The sequence below is a fragment of the Varanus komodoensis genome, unplaced genomic scaffold (genome assembly GCF_004798865.1).
Source record: "Varanus komodoensis strain SLA01 unplaced genomic scaffold, ASM479886v1 scaffold12, whole genome shotgun sequence".
NCBI classification, from domain to species: domain Eukaryota; kingdom Metazoa; phylum Chordata; class Lepidosauria; order Squamata; family Varanidae; genus Varanus; species Varanus komodoensis.
Genome location: NW_025335349.1, coordinates 25,118,039 through 25,145,925, shown reverse-complemented (window position 1 = coordinate 25,145,925; position 27,887 = coordinate 25,118,039). Strand labels below are relative to the sequence as shown.

General features: G+C 46.6%; 2 protein-coding genes across 7 annotated transcripts in view; both read left to right on the top strand.

Annotated features, from left to right (window-relative positions):
- Window positions 1-19,674, top strand: part of LOC123019221 (inactive dipeptidyl peptidase 10-like) — a 43,042-nt gene extending 23,368 nt beyond the window's left edge. For all 5 annotated transcript variants that reach the window (XM_044421914.1, XM_044421913.1, XM_044421916.1 and 2 more), the window contains 11 exons: window positions 2,599-2,717; window positions 3,816-3,863; window positions 5,897-5,995; window positions 6,544-6,610; window positions 7,567-7,761; window positions 9,519-9,573; window positions 11,022-11,121; window positions 11,556-11,614; window positions 13,359-13,431; window positions 14,027-14,100; window positions 15,377-19,674. In XM_044421914.1, coding sequence (XP_044277849.1) covers window positions 2,599-2,717; window positions 3,816-3,863; window positions 5,897-5,995; window positions 6,544-6,610; window positions 7,567-7,761; window positions 9,519-9,573; window positions 11,022-11,121; window positions 11,556-11,614; window positions 13,359-13,431; window positions 14,027-14,100; window positions 15,377-15,517 — 1,030 coding nt within the window. In that variant the 3' untranslated portion in view covers window positions 15,518-19,674. The remainder of the gene's footprint in view (window positions 1-2,598; window positions 2,718-3,815; window positions 3,864-5,896; window positions 5,996-6,543; window positions 6,611-7,566; window positions 7,762-9,518; window positions 9,574-11,021; window positions 11,122-11,555; window positions 11,615-13,358; window positions 13,432-14,026; window positions 14,101-15,376) is intronic.
- SLC39A5 (solute carrier family 39 member 5) overlaps window positions 18,295-27,887 on the top strand; it is a 26,513-nt gene continuing 16,920 nt past the window's right edge. Inside the window, exons 1-2 of one of the 2 annotated variants that reach the window (XM_044421918.1) lie at window positions 18,295-18,373; window positions 26,581-26,781. The gene's annotated coding sequence lies outside the window, so the exon portion shown is untranslated. Of the gene's footprint in view, window positions 18,374-26,127; window positions 26,291-26,580; window positions 26,782-27,887 lie in introns of those variants that run through there. The other variant, XM_044421919.1, reaches the window with a different exon arrangement.

Below are 27,887 nucleotides of genomic sequence, written 5' to 3'. Positions count from 1 at the left end.
TTGTTGAAACATGGGTTGTTGAAATATGAGTCATTGTGTCGTCTGATTCCACCTATGCTAAAAATCATGGCTTGATAACCACAAATGATCTCTGACGAGAGTCCATGCTTTGTTGCTGGTTTGTGATTTGTGGGTTGTTATCTTGTCATACTCAGTGACTAGTTTCAGACAACACAAAAACCTTTATCTCAACAACAGCCTTTTGTTCAATGACAGCCTGCATTCAGCCCTAGAGTAGGGCTTATAAATTTGTCTGAAGCTAAGTCAGTGGGTCAAGAAGCAACAGTGAGAACTGGACACGGAACCACTGATTAATTCAAAATTGAGAAAGGAGTTCGGCAAGGCTGCATACTGTTGCCCTGCCTATTTAGCTTATATACAGAGCACATCATGAGAAAGGTGGGGCTAGATGAAGCACCAGTTGGAATTAAGGTTGCTGGGAGAAATATCAACAACCTCAGATATGCAAATGATACCACTCTAATGGCAGAAAGTGAGGAACTAAAGAGCCTCTTGAAGCGGGTGAAGGAGGAGAGTGCAAAAGTTGGCTTGAAACTCAACATTAAGAAAACTAAGATCATGGCATCCTGTCCTCTCACTTCCTGGCAAATAGATGGGGAAGAAATGGAGGTAGTGACAGGTTTTATTTTCCTGGGCTCCAAGATCACCGCAGATGGGGACTGCAGCCAAGAAATTAAAAGAAGCTTGCTCCTGGGGAGGAAAGCTATGGCAAATCTAGATAGCATACTAAAAAGCAGAGACATCACCCTGCCAACAAAAGTGTGTATAGTCAAGGTTATGGTTTTCCCAGTTGCAATGTATGGCCGTGAAAGCTGGACCATAAGGAAGGCTGAGCGCCAAAGGACTGAGGCCTTTGAATTGTGGTGCTGGAGAAGACTCTTGTGAGTCCCTTGGACCGCAAGGCGATCAAACCAGTCAGTCCTAGAGGAGATCAACCCTGACTGCTCTTTAGAAGGCCAGATACTGAAGATGAAACTCAAATACTCTGGCCACCTAATGAGAAGGAAGGACTCCCTGGAGAAGAGCCTAATGCTGGGAACAATAGATGGCAAAAGAAGAAGGGGACAGCAGGGAGTGAGGTGGAGTCGCTGAGGCAGTTGGTGTGAGCTTGAGAGGACTCCGGGGGATGGTGGAGGACAGGAAGGCCTGGAGGAATGTTGTCCATGGGGTCGCGATGGGTCGGACACGACTTCGCGACTAACAACAACAAGTCACCGAGTATGCCCAGTTCTTGCTAGACTGTTTTGAGATAGTGCTTCCCCACCCCCCCAAAAAAAGTTCTCGGGGTGGGTGGTAGGTGAGGCCAATGTAGTGGATTCAAATACCCCAAATGCCAGCATATTTTGACTTAAAGTTCTTACTGCTAGTAACTAAGCCTTAGGAGAGGGATTTCAACCTGTTTTGAGAGGGGAAAATTTCACAAAAGCTAGGAAATGATCAGTGATTGTGGGAGGAAGGGGTGAGGTTAGTGGAAGGCAGAATGGCCATCAGAAGAACAGAGGTTCTGTGCCCCTCAGGTACATAATCTCAGTAATCCTTATAACCAGCGCTTTTTTTGTCATAGAACGCACCGGAACAGAGTTCTGGCACCTTTTTTCGACAGATTTTCCAAGTTTTAAAAATAACATTTGAAAATTTGATGTTTGGTCCACGTGGATTTGAATTGCCCTGTTGAGCGTAGCAGGTCGGCGGCAAAATCATTAAAACGGTGCATGCGGGCTGGTTGTGTGTCGAATCCGATGCATGCGTACTTTGTCCGCACTGGTTGTGATGGCGCTGCTCAGCTTGTGGCACTGCTTGGCTTGTGATTGGTCGTGTGGTCGCGCGTTGAGCTTACTGCGGGTGGCGACCATTATGTTTCGTTACACAACTGATGTGTGTGGGTGTGTGTACGGTGATTGACTACGTATGAAAGGTAAATAATTTCATGAGTTTCGGCACCTTTTTTCTTACAAAAAAAGCACTGCTTATAACCACCATCTAAAGCTTGTTGCTGTTATTGTTGTTATCCCCATTTGCCAGATGACACGCTGAAGCTGGGAGAATAGTGCCTTCCCCCTAGTTGAGTTTATACCAAAGTCAAGGTTCTACACCATTATGTATAGGGTTCCATCAGTATGCCAGGAACTTTACAGAATAAAAGAGGGTGAGTCCCTGCCTCAAGGAACTTACAGTCTAAGACGCAACACAGGGGCAACAGCAGAGAAAGAGGAGGGAAGTGAAGGCAAGAACAGTCAGGGGAGGGATATGTCACTGCTGCACTGACTGTGCATGTGCTTAGTCTTAGCTTCAGAGTGAGCTGGAGTCAGGCCTGGGGACTAAAGTCATCCTGGAAAAGTGCATTTTGAGGAGAGTTTCTAATTAAGGAAGAGGATGCACCATGCTGCTTTCCTCAGCTCTCTAGCACAGCATCCCTTTGGCCAACTTAGCAGCTGTTGGTGATGAAGGGATTGGACTGGAGGAGGCCAGCGTCCCTCTTCCATCGTAGGGGTCCGGGCGGCTGGCAGGAATGTCTCTGGGCAAGTGAAAGCCACTTGAGAAAGGGGGCTTCTCCCCTCCCCACTTCTTCCTGAGCAGCGTGGATCTTGATGGCTCCTTCAACCGCTCGTGCGTGACGTGCGGCCTGCGACCCGGCTGTTCTTTCGTTGATGCCAGTTTCAGCCCTCAGATGGAGTATTTTACACTGTTCTGCAAAGGTAGGTTTCTGCAAGAGGATGCCCTCCTACCTACAAGCGCATGAAGAAATGTGCACACACCAAAATATGTGTACTGTGATATTTGTGCCTCACTAACGGCAGTGTCAACAATGTTTGGACTCGAAGCCGAAATAGGCGGTATCTTGATTACTCGCAAGTCTGAGGAGGGAACAACTCACACATGCTTGCAACCTTCCCTTGTGCTTTAGCAGTCCTCAGATTCAGGAAGGACGGGAGGATAGTGGGAGGCAGGAGCGATGCAAGATACTGTGCAGATACTGACAATGTTATGCTTGAAAGGAAAAAGAAGAAATCTGGTTTCTCTATAGGGCACACAATCCAGTCAATGTTGGATCGAATGAAAGATGATGGATGTTCTAAAGACAAATGTGTGTGTTGAACTTCTTTCAGCTGAGAGCCAAATTCCATTTCAGAGAAGCTTTCAAGATGGTCACTTCCCATGGGTGGGCAGTGAATTTAGGGCTAAAATACTAGGACTATTCTAATTCCAATTAGAGCTATTCTAGGGCTATTCTAATACCAATTCTAGGACTAAAATACCTAGAATTTCAACATCATTTAGCTAAAATTCTTGCTGATAAGGAAGCAGGAGAGGAATTTCATTTTTTTCAGAAGAAGAAAAATAGGGGAAAAGCTGGGGTGGGGTCCGGCGAAGTGAGGGTGGGCATGCCCACCTGGGCACCCCTGGAGGGCTAGATTTGGGACCCAGGCCTGAGGTTCTGCCTCTCTTCTTAAAGCAACAAAATGCTAATATTAACAGTGTTGTGGAAGAGAGCCAGTGTGGCGTAGTGGTTAAGAGCATGGGACTGGGACTCAGACGATCTGGGTTCTAGTCCCCGCTCAGCCATGGAGCCAACTGGGTGACTTTGGGCCAGTCACAGACTCTCAGCCCAACCTACCTCACAGGGTTGTTGTTGTGGGGATAAGATGGAGGAGGAGAATGATATAAGCTGCCTTGAGCCCTTTGTAGGAAAAAGGCAGGATATAAATCGAAAAATAAATAAATAAATAAAAATAAAGTCTTATGTTGAACACAACTTATCATGGCTAGATTTTGGATATTTTTTCATTCTACAGGACCTGGAATTCCTCAAGTCTCTGTTCACTCTACAGCTAATCCCCATGGTGCGTATCCAAACTAAAAGAAAGGGCCTTGCCTTGCCCCCTCAGTTTTCTTTTTCTTTGGTATCCCTCTATAAGTACCTCAAAGGCTTTCACAAGGAGGAAGGTCAATATCTCTTCTTGCTGATGCCAGAGTGTAGGACACAGAATAATCAATTCAAGTAGCAACAACCCAGATTCAGGCTGGACATCAGGAAAAGCTTCCTCACTGTCAGAGCAATAGGACAGTGGAACCAGCTGCCTAGAGAGGTGGTGGGCTCTCCCACACCAGAGACATTAAAAAAGAAACTGGACAGCCACCTGAGTGGGATGGTGTAACATGGTGTCCTGCAACAGCAGGGGGTTGGACTCGATGGCCTTCATGGCCCCTTCCAACTCTACTATTCTATGATGCTATGATTCCTTTTTAATGAGGAACTCTTCCCCGGGTTATTTTTGTTGTCAGTCTGCATGTGTGATGATAAAAACCATCTGACTACTTGATAAAGCATGATATATTTGTGCTTTGTGTGAGTCCACAAAGCTCTGATTTAGGGGCAAGGTGTGTGCTGGTTTGGGGTATTTATGTATTTTTATTTATTTCATTTTTATACCACACAACAGCCAAAATGCTGTCTGGGCAGTTAACAAAGTTTTAAAAAACATGTAAACAAGAAGAGTGGAACAACCAGTGTGGTGTAGCGGTTAAGAGCATGGGACTGGGACTCAGACAACCTGGGTTCTAGTCCCCGCTCAGCTGTGGAGCCAACTGGGTGACTCTGGGCCAATCACAGACTCTCAGCCCAACCCACCTCACAGGGTTGTTGTTGTGGGGATAAGATGGAGGAGAATGATGTAAACTGCCTTGAGCCCCTTGAAGGAAAAAGGCAGGATATAAATTGAAAAAAAAATAAAATAAAATGGCAAAACAATAAAACCAATAAAACAGTAACAATAAACCCAATCCAGTTGGAACAGAGGTACATGATAAAATACAGTACTAAAACTAGAGTAAAAATTAACTGTTAAAATACCTGGAAAATAAAGTGTTTCACCTGGGGCCAAAAAGAAAAAAAGAGTAGGTGCCAAGATATACCTTTTTGGAGAGTGCGTTCCATAAACAGGGTGCCACAACCAAGAAAGCTCTTCTCCTGTTGCCACCCTCCTTATTTCCTTTTGAGAGGGCTCCCTGGGAAGGACCTCAAAATCTGATCTTGGAGCCCAGGTTAGGGTACAAATGGATGAGGCCTTCCTTCAAATAACCTGGCCCCAAGCAGTTTAGGGCTTTGAATGCTAATATTAGCACTCTGAGTCAGGCCCAGATTCCACTGGCGACCAGTGCAGCTGAATGGGGACTGGCATAATACACTCTCCTAGGCTAGTCCCCATCAACAGCTAAATCGACTGAAGTTTCCAGACTGTTTTCAAAGTCAGCCCCATCTAGAGTGCATTGCAGTAATCCAGACAAGAGCTAGTCCTCCCATGAGTTGCTTAGTTCACCTTCTCCTTTTATCTGCATCTCACTTTTTCGCATGATTGTGCAAAAGACCAGGGTAGGCATCACTGTGTACCTGTCGAAGCTCCATACCCCTGCAGGGGCTCCGTGACAAGAGCCCCTGGACCTGTCCCTGCTCTTTACCATTGCAGCCTGCTAATTCACCTGCCACTCACTCTCGCCCCAACAACAGTGAGGGTTACTTGTGTCCTAGTTCTCTGCCCGTTTGACAGACCAGTGACAGCCCTTCCAATGTGCCAGTCAGCCACTTTAAAGGGGCTGCCACTAGCTGTCAGACTGGAGATCATGAAAAGCAATCTCTGGAAAGTTAGAGGAAAAGGGAAAGAAATTAGTGCAAAAGGGCTCAGTTTGGCTGTGGGGGGAGAGAAAAGTCAGTCCTGCTGCTGAATCCTTGTGATATGCGTGAGAGGACAAAAGGGGTAGGGAGGTATTGATATTAAAAACTCGGCATCTGGAATGAGTTGTTTGGAGGGGGGGGGTCCCAACTACCACTAACCCCACTGATATCCTTCATCTTGTCCCTGCTCAACCCCCAACATAGACTTTCTTCTACTGGAAGAAAACCAGCCCTTGCAAGATGGCCTTCTGCATAAGGAGATGCTATTGATAGAATTCTGGTCCTACCAGCTAACCAACTATGGTGAGAATATGTTATGTGAAGCCCCTCAGCTGGGTAATTGGCATTGTTACAGCCCCTTTTGCAGGGTATCAGAGCAGTGTGAAGAAGCTCTCAGTTTAAGTACAGGTGACAGAAGAGAAGATAATGCATGTCTCATTTTATCAGTGAACCTTCCATGCGCATCGCAGGGTTTCTAGACCCAGCCCCTCTTGCTTGGTGGTAGAGGAGAAGCAGCAATGCACTAACATAAACTAAGAGCAGTGGCTAGGAGTTGTGGTAAGGTTAGTGTGGACTTATTGCAGTAAAGCTTAAAAATAATCCCGGGAAAAAAGGAAACGGGGGTGATGCAATGGTCCCCCCCCCTGCCCCGTGATGGGAAGTAGATGGTGGGACCTGTGAGGGCCACACAGGAGGGGTCAAAGCTCCCAAGGCTGCAGCACTGTGGCCGTGTGGGGATTTGCACGCGATAACCAGGCAGTGTGCAAGGACAGAGCTGGTTGGAAGAAGATCACAGGGTCGACATCCTGTCCCCGTAATCACCTTTCTTTCCTGTTTCCCCTGCAACCCAGACCTGCCTGTGCGTGTGACCTTGCCACCACTACACCAGCGCACCTTCTGTCCGCTGCTACTGATGCTGTGAGTGACACCCCGACTCCCTCAGCTGGCACCCGGGCCTTCACTCCATCCCTGCGACTGTGCCTTCTTGAGCTTATCACCAGGGATTGCAGCAAGCTGGATGTTAATCAAATATGTCTAGGCATGAAGGGGTGGAAGAGGAAGGGGTAGGGAGTCCTGTATTTGGGGATTAGGCTGTCGCTGTTGTCTCCTGTTCCCGAGCCCAGCTGAATTCAGCCTATAGCCTATGATTCGTGGGTAGGCAAAGAGGTACATGGCATTTCTCCATAAATAATCTTGTTGACCAGCCTTCCCCCATCCCCCATATACTCTGGACTACAGCAGACATCATCCCTGACCACCTGACATTCTGCTGGGACTGATGGGAGCTGAGGTCCAGCACAATCAGAGGGTGCCAGGTGAAGGAAAGTTGTTGTAGGAAAAGCTCAAGTAACTCCAGATTTTAAAGAAAATGCCCAAGAGGCATGGTCAAATGCATTCAAAATATAAAATTGACATAATCAAGTTTATCCCATTTAGACACTAGCATCTGAAAACTCAAGGAATCCTCAAGGAAATATTCCAGTTTTCCTACCAAATGCTGCATTTCAAAAGTTTCAATGTGCTGATATGTATACTTTAATTCAATACAAATATAAGCAGATTTTTTTTAAAGTGGAAGGTACGTTAGGGTGGTTTTAAATCAACCTAGAGCACATGATATTAACAAGGGCAGATTTCAGTAGTGAATTCCAGAAGAGGTGCCTTTTCCTGCCTCCAGCTCCATTTTTGTGAAACGAAAAAGTGAAAGAAAGAAAGAAAGAAAGAAAGAAAGAAAGAAAGAAAGAAAGAAAGAAAGCAAGCAAGCAAGCAAGCAAGCTCCACTCCTGGGAGTATCATTTTGACTGTGGATTCAGGTGCAAACTTGCCTGCGGCTGGCCTGCTCTACAACGTCCACCCCTGCTCTTTTTTTTCAGCCCAGAAGCCCCAGGAGACCAGATGGCTACTGAGGAATTCCACCTGGGCTGGGACACCGTGCTTGCTAGTTCCTTGGGCGCTGTGGTGGTCCGATTTGACGGTTGGGGCCCTGGCAACCAGGGACTCAAGCTCTTGCACAAGGTCAACCACCGCCTGGGCTACCTGGATGTCATGAACCACATCGTTCTGTTGGAGTAAGTCTGCTCTCCCACTTCGGTGGGTGCTGTTCACATGGTGTCTGGGCGACAGTCAGCCGCAAGCTGGCAGCGCTGCTCCAAGTGACCGGCCTGCACCAACCCTGAGGTCATTGGTTGCTAAATCTGGTGAGCGGTGGCTGGTCGGCAATCGACAAAGTTGCCCTGACAGTCTCGACACGCAGCTCATGGCCGCACTCTTCAGTGGGAAGTGGATCCGCAGAGGGATCAAAGATGCTGTTCTTGGTGAGATGGGGCATATGAATGAACCCTGGGCCTGCTGAGTCAGGCAAGAGCCCAGTCCCAGGATATGGCTATTTTAGAGGTGAGGAACCTGTGATCTATAGGTCTAATTGGACCCACAGACCTGTAGGCCTAATCGGACCTAATAGGACCCACCTATAGGCCTAATCGAACCTGTGAACCTGTACTCTTTCTGATTGGTGATTGGATTCCTCTGAGTGGCACTGTTCCTCTCTATGGGTGGCCACTATTAATATTAATGTTTAAAGTCCTGAATAGCTGTGGGGCTTGTATAACCCTAGGGAGCATTTCCTCATATACCTTGCCCTGCAGTGACTCAGAGGTGCTGCTTCAGGTTTCCTTCTGCTCACATAAGAGATTTGCTGGGATGTGGAGCTGGGTCTTTTTTGTGATGGCTCCCGCTTCCTGGATATGTTTATCCTGAAGAAGAGAAGAGTCAGGGTTGGGGTGGGACGGGACATGATAATGGTCTTCAAATATCCAACGGGCTGACACACAGACGCTGAAACAGACTTTGTCATTGTTGCTCTGGGTGGCAGAACTGGAACGTGTTGAGACGTGGCGGTGAACAGATTTCACCCAAATGTTAAGGAAAGAGAAACAGCCTTTGAGGTGGTAGAGTCTCCTTCCTGGGAGGAGACTCTACCACTTCAGTGCAGGCGTGAGAGCCGTATGTCAGACATGCTGTTGCTGCAAGGCTGAGCGCAGCGTTGACGATTCTATTATTCCAGACTGCTCAAATGAAAATAGGGTTGCCGTTTGGGATAGCTGGGTGAAGACTTTTACACAGTGGTGACAGCCTTCTCTAGATGCGTCCCTGGGATAGGCAACCTCTGGCCAGGAGGCCAAATGCAGCTCACCAGTGGCCCCAGTCCAACCCTCCAGAGTTTCCCAGATGGCCATGCCCTTTTCCACATTCCCACCCCTTTATCTCAGATAGCTGGTTGTTCAGTTTCTCCTCCTTTCCATCTACTCTCCCCCAGCCAACAGAGCAGTCTTGTGGATTTTGGGAGTAGTAGTCCAATGTATTTGGATGGTTACAGGTTGGGGAAGACCTAATTTACAGTGTAATACAGTGCATGTGTCTACAGAAGTCCCATAAAGTTTAACTGGTACATACTCTTTAGTAAGGGGACTTCAGATTGTGGTCACCATCTGCATTACCCTCCCTCATTACATTTTAAGACTATTTCAGCCAATCTGCAGGCAAGGATATATTTTTCTCTCCTCATTTGTTTATGCCTAATGTCCTGCCTGGTAAGAGTTGTAAACGAAGAGTTACTTTTAGAAGCTACGCTAACCTTGATGCTAAGCCTCTGGGGCCTTCTTCCAGGTGCCCGCCCTTTGAGAGGCCAACTAGGGGAATGGCCTTTTCTGTGGTGGCAGGACTCTTGGGGAGCTGGTACTCCTTGGATGGCATTTGGAAAATGCAGGGGATGAGTAGCAGGTGAGGGCAGGAGGTTGCTCTAACAGGACTTCTCCTTCTGCTTCAGGTGGCTGTTCAAGCTCCCTTATGTGGATCGAAGGCGCACTGCAGTCTACGGAAAGGTAAATCACATGCTCTTTGGCTGCCCCTAGCCAACGGAAGTGCTTTTCGCCTGGCTGCTTTTTCTCTGTAACTGAGGGCTCAGCTTCTCATGCCAATTGCAAAATTATTGGCATTTTCTGTGCCAGCCACATTTCCAGCCAACCAAATCTATCCTTTGTGTAGAGGACAAAGGGTTCGCACTTGCAGATCTTTCTGCAGAAGGTAATTAGTGTCCAGTTAGGTACCCGGGCAAGCAGTCTGGGGACTTCCAAAAGACAGCTTCTACAGCAGCAGAGTGTTTTTGAATTGGAAGTTCCTCAAACACAGAGCTGAGAAAAATATCCGGGTCCTAGCCCATTTAAGGCTTTATAAGTTATCACTAGCACCTTAAATTGGGTCTGGACTTCAATTGGAAGCCAATGCAGATGGTACGGGACCAGCATTATATGTGTATCTCTGCCGGTCCCTGTTAGCACCCTGGCTGATCTATTCTGAACCAACTGAAGTGTCTTCAAGGGCAGCCCCATGTAGAGCGCATTACAATAGTCTGATCAGGAGGTTAGTTATGAGGCTACTGCTGTCCCCCTGCAGAAGTTTTGTATATATTTGTGCAGATTGTGTAGGTACATTTGCTTTCTCTCACCATGAACTCATCATACACTAAATAATTAAAAATTCTAAAAGCTGACACAATCTTCCTTTGTGGCTGTCAGGCCCACCTCTTGTTTAAAACAACAACAATGTGATTGAAGCTATGTGGAAACACCTTTCTGTCTAAAGAGGCATAGAATTGCACCTTAAGAGATCCTGCCTGCCTTATCCCATTCATTTGCTGATAAATGTAGAAAATGCAGTCCATTTCATAGCTGACACTGAACAACATCTTAATTTCTGATATCTGTACATCTCTTGAAAGGATCACATTTTAAAAATATGCATTCCAGTTAAACAGCTCTTCTTCCATTTTATATCAGTGTGAGAACAACTGAACCAGGAAGGAGCACAACAGGGACCAAAAGATGGTCTGAGTAAAACATCAATTCGTCTCAAAGAGAGCAAAAAAGAAAGAAAGAAAGAAAACAAAGCAAAGCAAAGCAAGCACATCTGCCCACACAACGAATTGCAAAGTGCCCAGACATTGCCCTACAAACACACAGACATTTAATAGAGATCTATTAAGCTGTGGGACTCCCTTACCTATTCTGTCTGCCTGGGGCCAAATGGGTTAGTCTTTGATTTTCTGGTCAGATTTTCTTGTCAGCCTGGGCACTTAGTGATTTTTACATCTGAATAGTCTGACAATTTTAACTGAACAGCTGCCAACTGATTTTTTTATTTGCTTTTGTGTTGTGTGTTTAAAATTGTGATTTCTATTTTAAAGTAGGCATACTACTTTGGAAATGTTTCTTTTAAAACTGCAAACATCTGAATTTTAAAGAAATAATAAAGGGGTCATGTTTGTTTTTAGGCCTATGGAGGCTTTTTAGCACTGAAGCTTATGGAAACATTGGACAACCTCTTTAAATGTGGAGCAGCTGTGGCGCCCATCACCAGCTTTCGTTTCCATGGTGAGCAGCAGCAAGAATGTTTTGCTTTGCCTCTTTATTTTGAAAGAGACTGAAATCCTGCACCAAGATGCCGTTCTGGTTTTGTGCAGCATTTAGTTTAAGTTCTGCTACCTGAAGAATTCATGCCACTTCAGGGCTGTGTTTAGAACCATCCTGGGAAACAGAAGGATAAAAGCAGTGGCTCTTCTCACAGGTTGTAGGGGGGACCCACCACAGCAGTTGTCCTGATCAGTGGTGCCCAGAGGGCAAGGTGTGAGGCAGAGACTCAGCAGAACAAGCAGAAGGTGGGGGAGCCCTAAATCCAGAGTCTAGGATTTACTAATCGCCCCACTGTCCCTGCGTTGGGGTTGCCCCACTGTAGTTGTGCTGCAGAGGCTGCCATTGGAAGAGTTCCCAACTTCTCTGGAGTGCCCTTCCTTTGTTTCCTTCCACAGCTGCCACTTTCTCTGAACGCTACCTGGGGATGCCAGCCCGTGAGGATGCAGCTTACACGGTACGGGGAAATGGGCATCGGAGAAGGTTTCCCCTGGGAGGGGCCTCTCCCCTGCTGCCTCCCACCCCTCAGCCTTGCCTGCTGAAGGAGGCAGGGACGGGCAGGTGTGGTGTGCCAAGCATGACGTAAGTGTCACTTCTGCAGAGACGCCTCCCTGAGCCTTCGAGCACAGTCAGCCTACGGTGGTAATGTGACCATCTTTTCATTTTCCAAGATGAGTGAATGTCACTTGCCTACTGTCTTCCAGCAGATAATGATCTTTGGATATTGGCACCTATGATCTATGTCCGTAGTTATAAAATGTGATACCCACTGACTACACCTGCATCCTCACAGTGGCTCACAGCACAGCAACTACAAAACATGCACAAGAAATATGCCATTGCTAATCAAATGGAAACCAATTAAATAGTTGCATCAGTTTTTCCTAACTAATAGGCCCCTCCCAGTAGAAAGCTCCGAGTGTACAAAACAGGGTTTTTCTGCCGTGAGCTGCAAGTGGGATCAACACTGACTGTCCTCGCTGGGGGTCCAGCGCTTTTCGCACCTTACAATGTGCCCATCCATGCCAGTTGTGCTGGATTATCCAGTGTACTGAATGGGAGTGCTGCAGGTCAGGCAACCTTTTGCAGCTGTCTTCCGTCAGCCAAGCAGTTTCCATTGACACCCACCCCTTCACACACACACACACACACACACACACACAGCCTGCTCTGAAAAAACAAGCAGATGCTTGCAACCCAATTGTGCCAATACCACCATTCTGGTTTGGTGTGGGTTGGCTTGCCCTGGATTTGGTTTGGTTTAACTCCCCCCACCAAGAAAAGAAAAGAAAAGAAATATAATGCCTGCAGCTCAGGCTTAGAAGATTGCTGCTTACAAGGAATGAGTTATCAATCACACTGATTCCCCCCAGAGAATGACCCATCATTTGATTAGTCAAAGACACTGCTGGACCTTGTCGGATAACCTGATCCAGTCTGTTCCACAGCCTATTTGAGTGAGTTTCCCCACACAGCTAGAAAACTTGCAGACTTGAGTTTCCTTGCTTGCTAGTTAGGTCTGAATCTCTTGCTTTAACATAAAGCCCCCATGCCCCTTCTTTGCACAGCGAGCACTAAGCAGCACAATATTTAATCTCATCCCACATTCAGTCCAATGTTTCTATATGGTCAGATCTGAATGGCACAAGAACATAACCAATAATTTCTTTAAAAAGAGAATACCTACATATGTAGCTAAATATGGTGGATTTGTGGCGGTCAGGGCTGCTGTCTGCTTCCAGGACAAAACAAAGGTACCTGAAGCTGGCCTTCATTCAAACTGAGCAACGGACCTCTTCCTGCCCATCATTTCGAGACCTCCCAGGTCATGGTGTGTGTGCACACCAACCCGCAGTTCTTTCTCACTCTAGGGTTTTGCAAGTATTACAGGCACCTGTCCTTTTGCAGCAACTGAGTAAGGGACACTTTTCCTGACAAGCAATATTAAAGCAGACTTCCCCAGCCTGGAGCAATCCTAATATGCCGGACCACATCTCCCATAATTCCCAGGCAGCATGGGAATTGTGGGAGATGCAGTCCAATATACTGGGAGGGCACCAGATTGTTGAGTTGAATTGCTGGGGAAAGCTTGACCTGTTGCATGTCAGGCTGTTGTTCGGGTTGCAGGAGCAGAGCCCTGACCAAAGCGGCAGTCATTGATTCCTACCTCCTCGTTCTCTCCGTTCTCTTTTCTCCTGCAGGTGGCCTCCGTATTGGAGGATGCAGCTCGCCTCAAGGACAAAAACATCCTGCTTGTGCATGGGACTGGGGATGGTAAGGTCGAATATAGATCGGCTCTTTCCTGACACTCACCGCCAGCCCATTTCCAAAGGGCAAAACGGTGCCCCCAGCCGCTCCGCATTCCATGTGCGGGAGCCAACCGGGCTGGCCGTTAAATATTAGCTCCATGGAGGGGGGTCCTCCATCTCCTGTGAGGGCAGCAGACCAGTTTAAGCAGTGTGGGGCAGGCTGTGAGGCACCCATCACTCTGTACTCCAAGAGGGAGAAAAGCCGAGGGCTCAGGAGCGGTGCTGCCCAGCATCTGCTGCAGCCTGAGCTGTTTGGCTCACTCTGCCTCATGGTAAGGCCAGCCTTGCAGCCCCCAGGCTGATGCTGCTTCGAGGGCACTGGGCCAGTGTTGCTTGTGCCACCGTTTGGGAGGTCCTTTGGCAATAAGGCCATCTGTAAATGGTACAAGTTGCTGCCTCTTACTCTTTGGGAGGACAGAGCTGGTCAAATGTGCGTTCTGGAGCCACCGCTCGTTACACGGGTTGTTTGCCACCTTATGGACAGCAGCCGAAGGGGGACAGATTCCTTGTTGCCCCCTCTCCATGCGTAACCCACCTCTTCTTCTCCCCCTTTCCAACAGCCACGGTGCATTTCCAGCACACAGCCGAACTTCTTATCCAGTTGCTGGCTGCGGAGTCCAACTACACCACCCAGGTACATAAATGGGGAAGGGAAGACCCGGATTCTTTCTATGGGAACCTGCACTTGGCGTATTCCTTTATTACCTTTGCCCCACATCTGTGAGCAGCGAGGCATTCCAGAGGTGCAGCCAGGGTTTGCCTAGGTTGGCTCCCTTTGGAGGAGCTCCCCAGAAACATGCTGGTGTTTTGTAATACTTGCCCTTGTGAAATAGATATACAGCTCAAAGGCAGTTTTAACCACCCTGACAGAGAGCCAAAGAATTGCAGAGTTGGCATACAAAGATAATTTGGGGAAGGGGGGGGGGGGGGTCTCCATTCACAAAATGGCTCCCATGATAGGTGTGGCTACTCACAAAACTCCAATTCCTCAAAAAGCAAATATTCTTAAAATAGCTTTAAAGACCAACGAGGAAGCAGTAACACTGATCTGTGCTATGGAAGGTTGTGGGTTTCATGGGAAGCTTAACCAGTGCACCCTTCCTACCAGCCGGTGCTGGGTCTGGAAGGAGCCAGCTACCAGGAGGGGTGGGCAAGGAGGTAGGCTCCGAGCTGGTCAGCTCTAGACAGACGCTCTCCCTGGAGTACAAGAATCTGCAGTGCTGGGCATCCCTAGAAGCAGCCCTGGATGCTGCCTCTGCTCCCCGCAGCCTGGACTGTGGCCTTTTTGCCTTGGAAAAAGGCCAGACTGGTCCCACAGCAGAGTGTGAGAGAGGATGCATTCTCGTCCGGAGCTCTTAGTCCAGAAATTAGCCTCTGCTTTTAATGTTTTTCACATGGCATGGATTTTACAAGCAGTTGCTTTCTATGAGTGGTGACCAGCATGGCAGAAAACATCTTAGATCGTGAACTCCTTGGGGCAGGGACCTGCCCTCTTACACCATGCACATCGGCATTATGGTATAGAAATGCATATGGTCGTGGTTGGATGTGTTTATTGGTTTGCTGTCGTTTTATTGCAACCTTCCTCAGTCCAGAGACCTCTACATGTGTTGGACTGGGGCTCCATGATTCCCGGCCAGTATGGCCAGTGGCCGGGGCTGCTGGCCATCATGAGCACTGCAGTCCAAAATACCTGGAGGGCACCAAGCTGGGGATCTGTCTGGTTGCTGGGGGCAGGAAAAATTTTAAATGGCTCTGTGGGCGACTGCTGGTTGGTGCTATACGAGTTCAATAAAGAAACGAATGGCAGCCACGATGAATACGATGCCCCCGCCTCCCCCCGACTCTGGAAAGGCCATCGGCACTGCTCACCGATGAACACTGCTAACTGTGGTGTGTCTGCTTCCTAGATCTACCCAGATGAAGGCCACACATTCTTCTCCAGTGCCAACCAGCGCCACCTCCTCCAGACCCTTTCCTCCTTCTTCCAGCGTTGCTTCGAGGATTCAGAGCATGCCCATCTACTGGATGAAGAAGATGAGGACTCATAGTGCTTTTCCCTGGAGAGAGATTGAGCACCCACCAGATGCCAAGCTCCCCGGGCCTTTTCTTTGCTGTGCTGCTGGCTCTTGGTAGCACTTTTCACAGCCCCATCTGCCCCAGCACCAACGGTGCTAAATGTGCACAGCATTTAGCATACCATTTGTCACTGACCACAGAATTAAGCATCTTGATCTTTCCAGATATTTTTTAAAATATATTAATCTCCCATCGCCACCAAGTTTCCAGTCCTCAGGGTTGTGAAGATAGCTTTTTAAGTGCATGAGTGGACATACAGAATGGCTAGCGAAGAGCCAGAGGAGTCTCAGTAGGATTTTCATTCCTCAAGGGGTTGTTGTTGGCTTTTCTGCATGCCTTGCAAATTTCTCCACCCAACCAGAGGAATAGTGGAAGCAAGCTGTGATGTAACTTGTGCAAATATATGCAAATTTGCTGTTCGATGCTATGTCTACAAGTTGCAAAATTTTGCTTTGCTTTTCTTTGCAGAGGTGGCTCACTCATTGCAGATTCCTCCACTCCCACCCCTCTTTTTCAGCCCTGAATACACAGTCTGCCAAAGGGCTGAAAAAAATACTCTGTTGCTGAGAGGTCGAACTATGAACCAGGAAGTTCCAAATTAAAATGCTGTCTCTTTTGTGCACGGACTAGATAGCCTTAGGCAAGCCACCATCGCAAGGCTTCATAGGAATATCGATTGCTGCTTCATAGACCAGGTCAGACTGCTTCTCCATCTTCTCTGAACCGCAGGGGCTCTCCAGGGTCTCAAACAGAGAAGGGTCTTTAATCCTATTGCTATGAGAGCTTCCTTGTTCTAATGAGGGCTGCCGGGGGCTGAACCTGGGAACTTTTGCACGTGAAGCATAAATGCTCTTCCATGCAGCTAATCATTCCTACTTTGCTGCCCACTGCCATAACAAAAATAATTGTTTTGACCTCCCTTCTAGGAGTGTCATGAGGATTATGTGAAGAATTTGGAGCACTTAAATGGTTAAGAATGATCAGTTCTTTTAAAAGCAAACTGTTGGATGGCCACATGCTGTAGATCTCAGGGTTCTGGTAACTGGAACAGCAACTTTTCGCATTCTGGTCACACAGGGAGGGACGGGCAACTGCAGGACATCTGGGTGTCACGTTGCTTCCCAGAAACTTCAGTACCACCACGAGCCACAATCGTGCCACACCGTCTGTAAGGTGCTCAAAAGAGAGGGGAAAAACAAAAATGGTGATTGGCTGTCAAAATTCTGCGTCAAGCTGCTCTGTCGTTCTGAAGAAGTTCAGTCCCGCTTGTTTTGCAGGCCAGCTTAATTTAGCGCTCTGCAGCAACAGCATACCATTTTGTTTGTTTTCAAAACGGGGCTTTGCCACCGGCTCATTCCTCCATATGGCAAAGGGCACGTGCAACCGGCATGCCCCATGTCGCCCACCCCTGCCGCACCAGCCGCAGGATGTTCCAGGCCTCTGACACTCCCTCCCAGAAAGCCTCTGCCCATGAGCAGGCCAAGTGGGAAGGAGGTGGGGCAGTGGACAGGGCCATCTCATGCGGGGGAACAGCACTGTCGGACACTCCCTTGAAAGCATAAAAAGCGCTCCGCAAGAAGCCAATGTATACAGCATCAAAGAGGAACAACAGGGTAACTCAGCCAGAATGGCTTGCCTATAAATGTTTGCTTTTATTTCCAGAGAGTTTGCTTGCTTGTTTATTTGTTTGTTTGTTCATTTTCTGTACCGCCCCATAGCTGAAGTTTGTTTGACTTCCACATGCAGGGATATTAGACATGGCATCCCCACCTTCAGAATGAAATGGTGCAGTTCCAGGGAGGTCCAGGGTCTCCCAAGAGAAATGTTGCTGCCTGAGGGAGACCCCCAACGCCCCTTCTGTGCAATTCCTCTTTGACATGGCTGGGAATGGCAAGCAGGAGGTATACGGCCTGATGACCAGGGGGAGTCTGGAAGTCAAGAGGCTGCCTGTAGATTGGTAGCTGCAGCGCTGGGTGCAAATAAAATAACAGGGTCGAGGGGCAGTCACTGGTGGGGGGGGAGCATCTCCCCACCCCCACAGCAATCAGCCCACTGTCAAGCGGAGGGGCTTCCCACCCCATCACCCTTTGACCTCCCTGTGTGTGTGCAGGGCACTGACAGGCAGAATCACCCTCCCAACTTGATGCCTTCCTGTGACCGCACATGGCGCTGACAGGCAGACTGGCCCCCACTCAACCTACCGACAATAAAAATATAGCCATAATAAAATTAAAAGGTGGTCTGAATGGTACCAAACTATCTGTGGTTTGAGATGGCTGCCTCTCTATGCCACTTTACCTTCTCAGGGTTTTGGCAGCTTATTCTATTCTGAACAGACCAGGCCTCTCGAGAGCCCCAAGAATGATCTGCTGGTTGGGTCAAATACTCCAAACTCTGTTTGTGGCTTGGTTGCCCATTCTTGCCCACTGCTGCTGCTGCGCTTTGGACAGCCAGTGGGAAGTTTTTTCCCATCGCTTTATTCCTACTCTAGGCCAGAAAAAAGTTGCCTTTGTGGCAGACAGCAATGAAAAAAGGAAGGGCAGAAATATGTGTCCCCCCTCCCCCTCCCCTGCTCTTTTACTTGCACCCTGCATTGCAGCCACCGCTCTCTGGGCAGTCTCTTAACTTCCAGACTCCTCCCTGGCCATCAGGCTTCATGCCTCCTCTTTGCCACTCCCAGGTCCATCGAGCAAGATTTGGGTACAGGCACAGCAACCCTTGACCCTTCAAGGTGTACAGATAGACAGACCTTCCAACAGAAGAAGTGGTAACACCTGATATTCCCATATACTTGAGAGGCTGAGAAAATGAAAGCAACCCTGTCTAATGTAAGTGTTCTGCAGGCTATAGAATCAATCTCTCTCTCTCATTCTCTCTCTCTGTCCCTCTCCCTCCCTCCCATATATAGATGCTTCCCCCATCACCCAAACTTGCCAGTTGTTCACCTTAGGGGCAAACAAAATGCAATAGTTCCTAAATTTGCTCAGGATTCCAGATTCTTCTTTGGAAATTCAGAGATTTCTTTGCAGAATTGGCTGGGTTTTTCAGAGTTCTTCCCACGCGGCAGCTTTTTAAGAGTATTAGGAGACTTTCCAAAGTCCAGTACCATTCAAATATACCACTGGACTTCACACAAGGGGCACAATTCTATTCTTGCTCCCATTAAGTTGAATGGGAAAAATGCAAAATGGTTTGAATTCATAGAAAACTTTCACCCAGCTCTCAAAACATCCAGACAGCTCCTCCTGTTCCATTTTCAGAAAATCCCTTGCATGTGCTGACCTCTGCAGTGAAACTCTGAATCTCTAGGTTAATGCAAACATGGGAAGGGAGCGTATGCCTTTTAATAGTCACATCGATCGTTTTCAGCAAGTGCTTTTTCCTTCTGGCAGCTGCTATTGTTATGAAATAGGTATCTATTGATGAATCCAAAGGGATTCTATAGTGTGTGGCAGCTCAAAACCCACCTCTCTCTTCAGCTCAGTCTTTTCTAAAGGATACTTTTTTTTGCCTCACCTCCAATGGGAGCCATTTTGTGATGGTGCCCAGGACAGTTTTTCAAATATCCAAATGTGTTCATGGCTCAAAAAGATTGCCTATGTGCTACGTTCTGAAGATTCACTGGGAAAGAGGCCTCTGCAGTGTTTGTGTTTCCTGAAATCTTCATAAAGGGAGTGTCTGTCCGGTGTATCTGTTCGGTGCTATTAAAAACCAGCCTCACATTTTGTCTTACCCTAAATGTGCATGAAAGAGATGTAGCAAACAAAAGGACGCATAAAAGTTTGGGAGACCACAAAAAGACACATGGTAGGGAGAGGGAGGCACCCTGCTTTTGAATTTGCACCATTTCAATCTGAGATTTGCACATACTAGTGTATGTATGTACACTACTCCTGTACTGTATGTGCACTACTCCTAGTTTAGGGCAATCATTTTTTGACAAGGAAACCAAGTTGTTTAGCAACTAATGTATTCCTCTCTCATGCTTATTTGTAGTTTCTGTGTTGCTCTTGTTGAGGTCTCAAATCAAAGAGGCTGCATACCATTCCGTTGCGCCAAGTACCCTGCCTCTGAGTAGTGGGATTCATGAAAGTTGTAGCTAATAAAGTTGTGCCTTGCTTTAAACCTATTTCCATGTGATTCTTGACCTCCTAGCTCCCATCCTTGCATCTTTGCAACACTGGGCACAAAGCATGCACCTATGAAGCACAGATGTAACATCACAGTGTGCTTGCTTGGGAGCTTCCCAGAAGCGTCTCATTGGCTACTGTGGGAAAACCAGATGCAGAAGTGACTGGACCTTTGATTAGATGTAGAAGCAGAGCTCTTCTTACAGTTTTAAGCTTCGTACTGTCTCAATTCATTTCACTTGAGCGGTTTCACCTGTCCAGATACGAGTCTTCTGATGTAAAGTAGTAAGGGAATCCACCATAGGCTGCACCCCCACCTCAAAATCAGAGCCACTGCCAAAATGTAACCAAAATTTGACATGTTCAGTGGTAGCAGGGGGCACAAAAGATGGTTGGGGGACACTACATGGCCTGAAGACCGCAAACTGCTGGTGAATTCTAAATAAATAAATGAAGGCAGGGATGGCTTTAAATGGAAAAATGGTATGTGGAGTTTTTCCATTTTGCTGTACCATTGCTTGCCACTTTCCATTTGCTGTTCTCTCCCCCGCTCATATTCTGTGAGCAGGGATCACTCCAGTGCAAGAAAACTGGTGGCGATAGGGCAGGATTACAGTCCAAGAAAAGTCAAGGCGGAGGATGCATCATCATTCCCTTCTACCTTGCTAATGTTCCAGCTTTCACTGCCTCTCTGCCCCAGCTTGATGCAAATGTAGTGGGATCTGTTGTTGTCACATGTCGCTTACCCCTTGCTACAAAAACATGCAGTACGGGAAGGTGCGGTCTGTTTCCTCCTTTAATCTGACCTTCTGTATTATGATAGGATAGTATCAGATAAATAAGTTTGCCCACCAGTTCTGTTTCAAAAAGCTGCAGCGGTGTTTTCCAAGTGACTCAAAATCACTGGTGATGAATCAGTCAACACTCAGCAGCCTGCAATCTGTTCAATATAGTATTAAAAAGCTAGCATCTAAAATGACTTTACAATTTGCTAGCTCTGAGGGATACACAACTAGGCTCTATGAGCTGTGCCAGGTATCCAGCAATCAAAGGAAGCAGCCTTCCTCATTTTGCGGCCTCCAAGATGTGTTGGACAGCAACCCCAGTATTCACCAGCCATTAGACCAACTCATCTGGAGGGTGACAGGTTGGGAAAAGCTTCAGTACAGAGTATTAAATACCATCCACTACCGTATGCTGAGAAAGTTGTCATCTACATTTAATGAAGACTAAATTGTGCAGGACTAATTTGACCAGCATGTGCAAAATATGACCCACCAAAATAAAAGCAGCCACACTATGTGGCCCGCCTGATGCTTGTCAAACATCCCTCACGCTCTTTTTTGGCAGGCAGCAAAAATATGGTGCTTAATCTGGACCTGTTTTATGTGGAACTACTGGTACAACAAAGATGTAACTGAGCTTCTAGACATGTCTATTCAGAAAAATATTTTAGGCATGTTCTGTTGATGTCAAAGGGCCTTGCTCCCTCACAAATATATTTAGCACCAAAGTCTAAATCAGGCTTCCCCAGATTGGTGCTGTCAGATATGTCAGACTACAACAAATTGAGCTGTTTGGGATGCTGTGCATTGTAGCCCTGGAAGGCACCAGGTTGGCCTAAATCAGAGGTCCTCAAACTTTTTAAACCGGGGGCCAGTTCACTGTTCCCTCAGACTGTTGGGGGGGAGGGCAGACTATAGTTTGAAAAAAATATGAGTGACTTCCTATGCACACTGTACATATCTTATTTGTAGTGCGAAAAACAGGAAAAAACAATACAATATTTAAAATGAACAATTTTAATCAACATAAACTTACTAGTATTTCAGTGGGAAGTAGGGGCCTGCTTTTGGCTAATGAGATGGTCAATGTACGGCTCCATATTTGCTCCTCTCTTCTGTATTCGGGGCCAACGCATGCGTGCAATAGGGGGAAGAGCCAGCGCGTGCACAATTCACGCTGGCAAGACCAGCACAGCAGCAGGAACAAGCCAGAGCTAACAGAGAGAGCCAGCGCACGCAGTTGAAGAGAGCTGTTACAATCTGGCACATGTGCCAGCTCTCTGCTAGTCTATGAAACTGAAAGAGTTTCAGAGTACACCTGCGCTGGCTCAGCGCTTCCAGACTCTTTTGGAGATCATTTTCACCAAGTGAGTCCAAAAGATTTGAGGCAGGCTGGGTAAATGACCTTGGAGGGCCGTATCTGTCCCACGGGCCGTAGTTTGAGGACCCCTGGCCTAAATGGTCCATCTTGTCATAACAAGACTTTATCATTTTCTAGAATGTCTGTGCTATCAAATCCTTATTTTTTTGATGGTGTTATTATCACTCTACAAAAGCTCTGTATTAATTTGCTATTATGGCAGCAAATTATTCATTTTGAGCTCAGTGTTAGGGCTATGTCATAATAAGCCAACAGGCTGAGACATAATTTGCAAATAATTTTAGCTGCATACAGTTTCCTTTTTTAGAATATTAGATAATGCATTTCATTTAATGTCCATATTTTGGTGCTGTTAAGATACAAATCAAATCGATCCACAGCAGTACCCTCCCTGCTTCTGTGACCCAAATCCATCCCCCTATATAGAAGTAGAGGATGAGCGAGTAAACCAGAAAAGAAGGAAGAGGAAAGCAGAGGTGAAATGGGCAGTTCTCATTTTTCGTAATGCTATGCATTGACCTACCTGGGAATCAGAAAGGGATGGTCTGCATGCCATAAAAAGGAAGTAAATTTCCTTTAAAAAAAACTCTGCAATAAAAAATTAATACACCGAGGGCTGTTTTAATGCAAGAATGGTCAGATCACAATAAAAATAAATAGGATTTTGAGTTCTTATGTGACAAGGTTGCTTTGCTGTTGCTACTTTATTTCTGCCGGGGTTCTTGACCTTATTACAATTGCACCAGGGGCAGAAATCCAGCGAAGCTCTTCTCAGCATGGAAATGCAACAGTAAGAAAAGCTATACTTGTTCAATTTCTGCCTGACATGCAACAACAAAGGCATATAGGACCCCTGCTGGAAAAATGTCAATGCTATGACAAGTGAGGTGGATGAAACCAAGGGGTCAGTCCAGCTGTAACAGCTCTTCTCGAGTTCTCCCATCTTGCATGGATTTACCCTTTCACTACTTGAGAAGTTTGAGGCAAGCAAGTATAAAACTAGTCTGCAAAGTGCGGAAATCTTGCAGTTCTTTCATGGATGTGTGTCATATTCAGTAGTGGGGACTGAATGCTCTCTCAGAATTTCAAGATTTGAATTTGTGCACCAAAATGCAAAATGTAGTTTCAAGATCTGAGTTAATCACACGGTGCCAAGAGAGCTTAGAACAGAATTGAATTACAGCAGAATTGCAAGGGCCAACAAGGCCATCAGGCTCAGCCTCCCGCTCAAGGCGTGATCCAAGTTAGAGCATCTTGGACAGCTGCTCAGCCGTATCTTGAATGCCTCCTGTGTGGGAGTGTCAACCACCTCCCTAGGTTATTGGCTGCACCGGTGCCATCTTGATCTTTGCAAGTCATATAAAGATAAAGATATACAAGGTTTCTGCTCTCAGGAACAGCGCATGTAATATTAACACATGTAATGTTTAGAAATAGAAAAAGGTTCTTCTCATTTTTGAAGTGTTCTTAGCTCTGAAATGAATGGGGGGCGGGGGAGGAATTCTCATTTTGATCCTCAACCCAGAATTCTAGGTTCTTGAGGGTGAAATAACCCAAGTTATACCCATGGTTTGTTCTTGGCTTATTATTTTGGATATTTTCTCCCTCAACAATGCAGAATTCTAGGTTTAGACATCATGCCCCTGGGCAAGTGGTCTGGAGCCAGCATGTTTCCTTCCAAACAATCCTCAATTCACAAACTGGGCAGCTGGTGACCTTTGTCATCTGGTAACCTATGCTGTGTAAGCAGCAGTAAACCACAGAGTGGGGATATATATTGCCAAGCATATCTGGGAAACTGAATGCCTTGTCTTCCTGTTCCCAGAGGTATTTATTTGCTCCTGGAAGTATGTCAGCCCTCCTATCACTCTATCCTGTCCCCTCCCCCACACCAGATGCACTTTAACATGTTATTGCTGCTGGAAATTGACCTTCAAAACATGCTGCTTGCCAGGCGAGGGCACTTCCTTACTTCCCAAGCTTTTGAGTGGTTAGGTAAACCATTAACTTTTCCAAATAAAGAATTTGACTTGCAAGAACAAGTTGTGCTCCTGGTTCTCCGGAATTAGTCATCTTTTCCCAAAAATGTGGGAAACCCACCTGACTCCACATAAGACACCCTAGAGCAGGGGCGAGGAACCTGTGGCCCACCAAATGTTCTTGGCTGTCAGCGGGCCGTGCTGTCACCTGTTGCTCCACCCTGTCTTGGGCTGTGCTGGCTCCAGGTTCATGAGGGTCCTGAGACAGGAGCTCCTGCTTCCTCGGTGACTCTGCCTTCTCGCCACATTTGCCACTGCTCTTCCTTCTGTTTCTCCTCACTGCTGCCACTTGCTTGCTTGACAGGCCAGCAGAGAGCCAGGGACAGGCTGCCGCATTTGCTGTTCCTTCTCACCTGCGCCACTGCTATCTGGGCCAGAGAAGGAAGGAGGCTGCCCTGGGGAAAGGGAGAAGCAACTTCATGAGGCTCTTGGCAATGAGGGCCCTGCTCTGTGCAGGTCCTTGGCAGGTGGACAGGGGGCCTGTCTGGGGTATAGCATCCTTACCTTGCTGGATCAGACCTAAGAGCCATCCTGTCTAGCATGCAAAGGCAGGGTGTCCCTCACCGGGGAGGTTCTATTTAGCTTTTGTGGTTAATCACTGTCCGCAGACATACCCTTCGTTACTTGTCTAATTGCTTTTAAAGCCTGTGGTCCTCTGCACACTTTATGGCAACAAATTCCATTAGTTAATTAATGGCTGTGAGAAGAGCTTTCTCTGGCTTGCCTTAGAACTCCTGCCGATCAGTCTTCTTGGGCAGCATCCAAGCTCTACTATGGGAAGGCCGGCATCCACAGCCACTGCGGGCACAAGGGCATCCAGCCCACCCAGGCCCTTGTTTGTCTGTGACCTGCTTTTTAACCAAACTGGCCTGGCATAGGGCACACAAGCCATTTGAATGCTATAGAGAAAGGGACCGACATGCAATAGCTCACGGGGTAAACATGGCTTAACTCTGCTCTCCCCAACTTGATACTCTCCAGCTGTCTTCAGCGGCCACTTCCGTCCACCTAGACCATTGATGTGCTGCCCGGGGCGATGGAAGTGGCTGTCCAGCACATTTGGAGAACACCTGGTTGGAGAAGATTGGGTAGCTGGAGTGTCCCTGTCTGGTGGCAGTAATATCTGGTGCTTGAGATGGAGAAAGCTAGTGCGGTATGGAAGCCAAGAGGCTGCTGGTTAGATCTGGTCACTGAATACTGATCCCACTGAAATCAGTGGGACCAAAGTTAAGCATGATTAACTTAAATCTCATGGATTTCAGTGGCTCTATTATTGACTCAACTTGGACCCCACTGTGTAAAAGGATTGCCTGCTTTGAACTTCCCCACTGCCATGAACTCAGAAGAGGCCTTAGGAAAGCCAATTCTCTTTCAGTCCAATCTCCGTCCCACACCCAAATCTACAACATGGGAAATAATAGTAATACTTTAGTAATAACTGACTTTACCATGTGGTTCAGGGTCATTGTGCGGTCTGAACTGGACCAGCAAATGGCAACCTTCCTGCCATGCGCACTCAAAGATACAAACTACTCAAGGTGCATAGTTATTTATTATAGTTATTTATTATATTATTATAGTTATTAGTGTATTATATTTTAATTGATGTTTTGTGAGCCGCCCCGAGGCTTCGGCGAATGGGGCAGCATAGAAATTTTCTAAATAAATAAATAAATATTTGGGCACATGAAAGAAAATCTCTCATGTGACTGCCACTGGGTTGACAGTAAAAATGTTAAGTGTAATGCATTTAAAACCTTAAGCATTTACCCCCCTTTTATATGGCCCGTGGCCTCAAGGCAGCTGCTTCACTCCACTGAGCCATAGTGCTGGCACTGTATGTTGCAATGCTCGCAACTACATAAAGCATATGTAGCACTTTGGACACACTAAATCGCTCTTCGGACATCATGTATCCTTGTCTCTACTGTTCCATTGCAAAGAATCACATTCACCCTTCCATTACGCAACTCCTTTTCCCACCCGTGCACAACATGAGCAGTTTAGGAACAAGCTGTTCATTCCCACCTAACCATATTTCTGGGGGAAAAAAATCTAAAAATCCTGCCATGCCCTAAATTTCCACCTGCTGTTTGGCAGTGGGAGGGGCCCATTTAAGCTCTGCCTGCTCTAATACAACAATGCACCACAACCGAGGCTGATCAGAAGCCCGACCAGAGCAAAACTGCTGCTTTTCACAAGCCAGTCTTCTGCGCTTCTAGCATAATTTGAGGTGACTGTTTTGGTGGGAAATCGCTGGCCTTCATTGGTGCTCAGAGAAGCTACTGAAAACTGGTCCCAAACAAAGGTGTAGCAACATCCCTAACATTTCATCGCCTGGAAATTCAGTAGATTTGTGGGCTGGATGATAGTTCCAGATTTTGCCTTGGACAGGACCACTTTGAAAGCAGTAGGTAGTATTTCTTTAAAGATGCTATTGTTTCAATATTTGCTTTATGCTTGTACAGCTGCCTATTTACTTCCCAGGAGTCCTGTGAAATCTCTGGATTGCGATGACCGCAACACATACCAGGGGGTAATGTCTCATTATAACTACAGTTGTTCAAAAATTGAACTATGTAGCAGTACGTTTTCCGTCCAACTCATTTCTGCCATGAACTCCCTTAGTGGTCTTGGCTGGTTGCTGCTTCTGAGCTTCTTATCTGCAGATGGTAGGAATAATACTGATCTACTCCACAGGTTTGCTGTAAGGACTACTGAGACAACATCTATGAAGTGCTCTGAAAGTTTTGTGTAATATAAATGCTGTTGATACAAGCCTCCTCCGCTAACATTTCCTGAGAACTCATCCACTTGAAAAGCATAATCCCTGACACGGCTGAAACGCCAGCACTGTGGCTTTGAATCAAGTTCTGCAGGGAACACAGAGAGAAAACTTGGGTAAGTCTTTCTTTCTCTCTCCATCTGTAAAATGGAAAATACAGTGACTGAACTCTCACAATGCTGCAGGATTCAAGGATCCCGGAAAGAGGGGAAAGCAATGAGCAGGTCAAAAGTGCCAGAAACTGCTCTAGCTACTCTTGTTAAAGAGGGCATTCAAAACAGTAGAGCTGGATGGGATGTTGGACTTTCAAAACTTTTCAAATGCTGAGTGTTTTGAAGTTTTCCTCTCATCTGATTTTCAGAAATTAGATTTGATAACAATATTGGGTTGTTTAGCTTTCTGTTTGTTCATCCATTTATCTGCCTGGCTGAATGAATGCCTTAATTTAATACACTGACTAAAGATTACCGTGAGTCGGTTTTTATTCTGGCAAAGGCTGCAAGATACTGTCTGTCAAATGCTGTTGACTGCTACTTCATAAACATGAGATGTTGTTGACCCCTGAATGTTCCTGGATCCAGAGAGTTGCTATCAGAATTCATAGAAGGGAGTTTGAAGGAGAAAATTCATTTGGGTTTGGTCCACAAATGCTTTCCTGAGGGCTGCAGCAGATGGCAATGGGAAGCATTGTTCTCATGGCAGCTTGTGAGGCCGATCAGATACCAGGGAGCCACTGTAGTCCAGTGGTTAGACTAGGACTGAGCAGACCTCTATTAAGCTGTCCTGGTACTTTAGGACAGTCACTGACAGCCTGGTCTACTTCACAGGGTTGTTGTGAGAATAAAATAAAGAGGAAGAGGATTGTGTAGGTTGCCATGGATTCCTTGCAAGAGGAAATAAGGCAGGATAGCGACATGACAAATAAATAGTAAATAATTAAATGGCTACCTCTTTCTGGGCCTCTGTACAAGTTTTAGCCTTCCTGTTATTTATTATTATTATTATTATTATTATTATTATTATTATTATTACATTTCTATGACATTTCTATTTAGATGTCATCAGGACCAGCTAACATAGCCAATAATTGTGTATGGTGGGATTTGTAGTCCAAAACACCTGGGAACGTGCCAGTTTTTTGCATTAAATGATCTGGTAGAGTCAAATGTGGGGGAAGCTCCCTGCTTCTCTCTCATTTGCACTTCACATCCAAGTCAGTTCT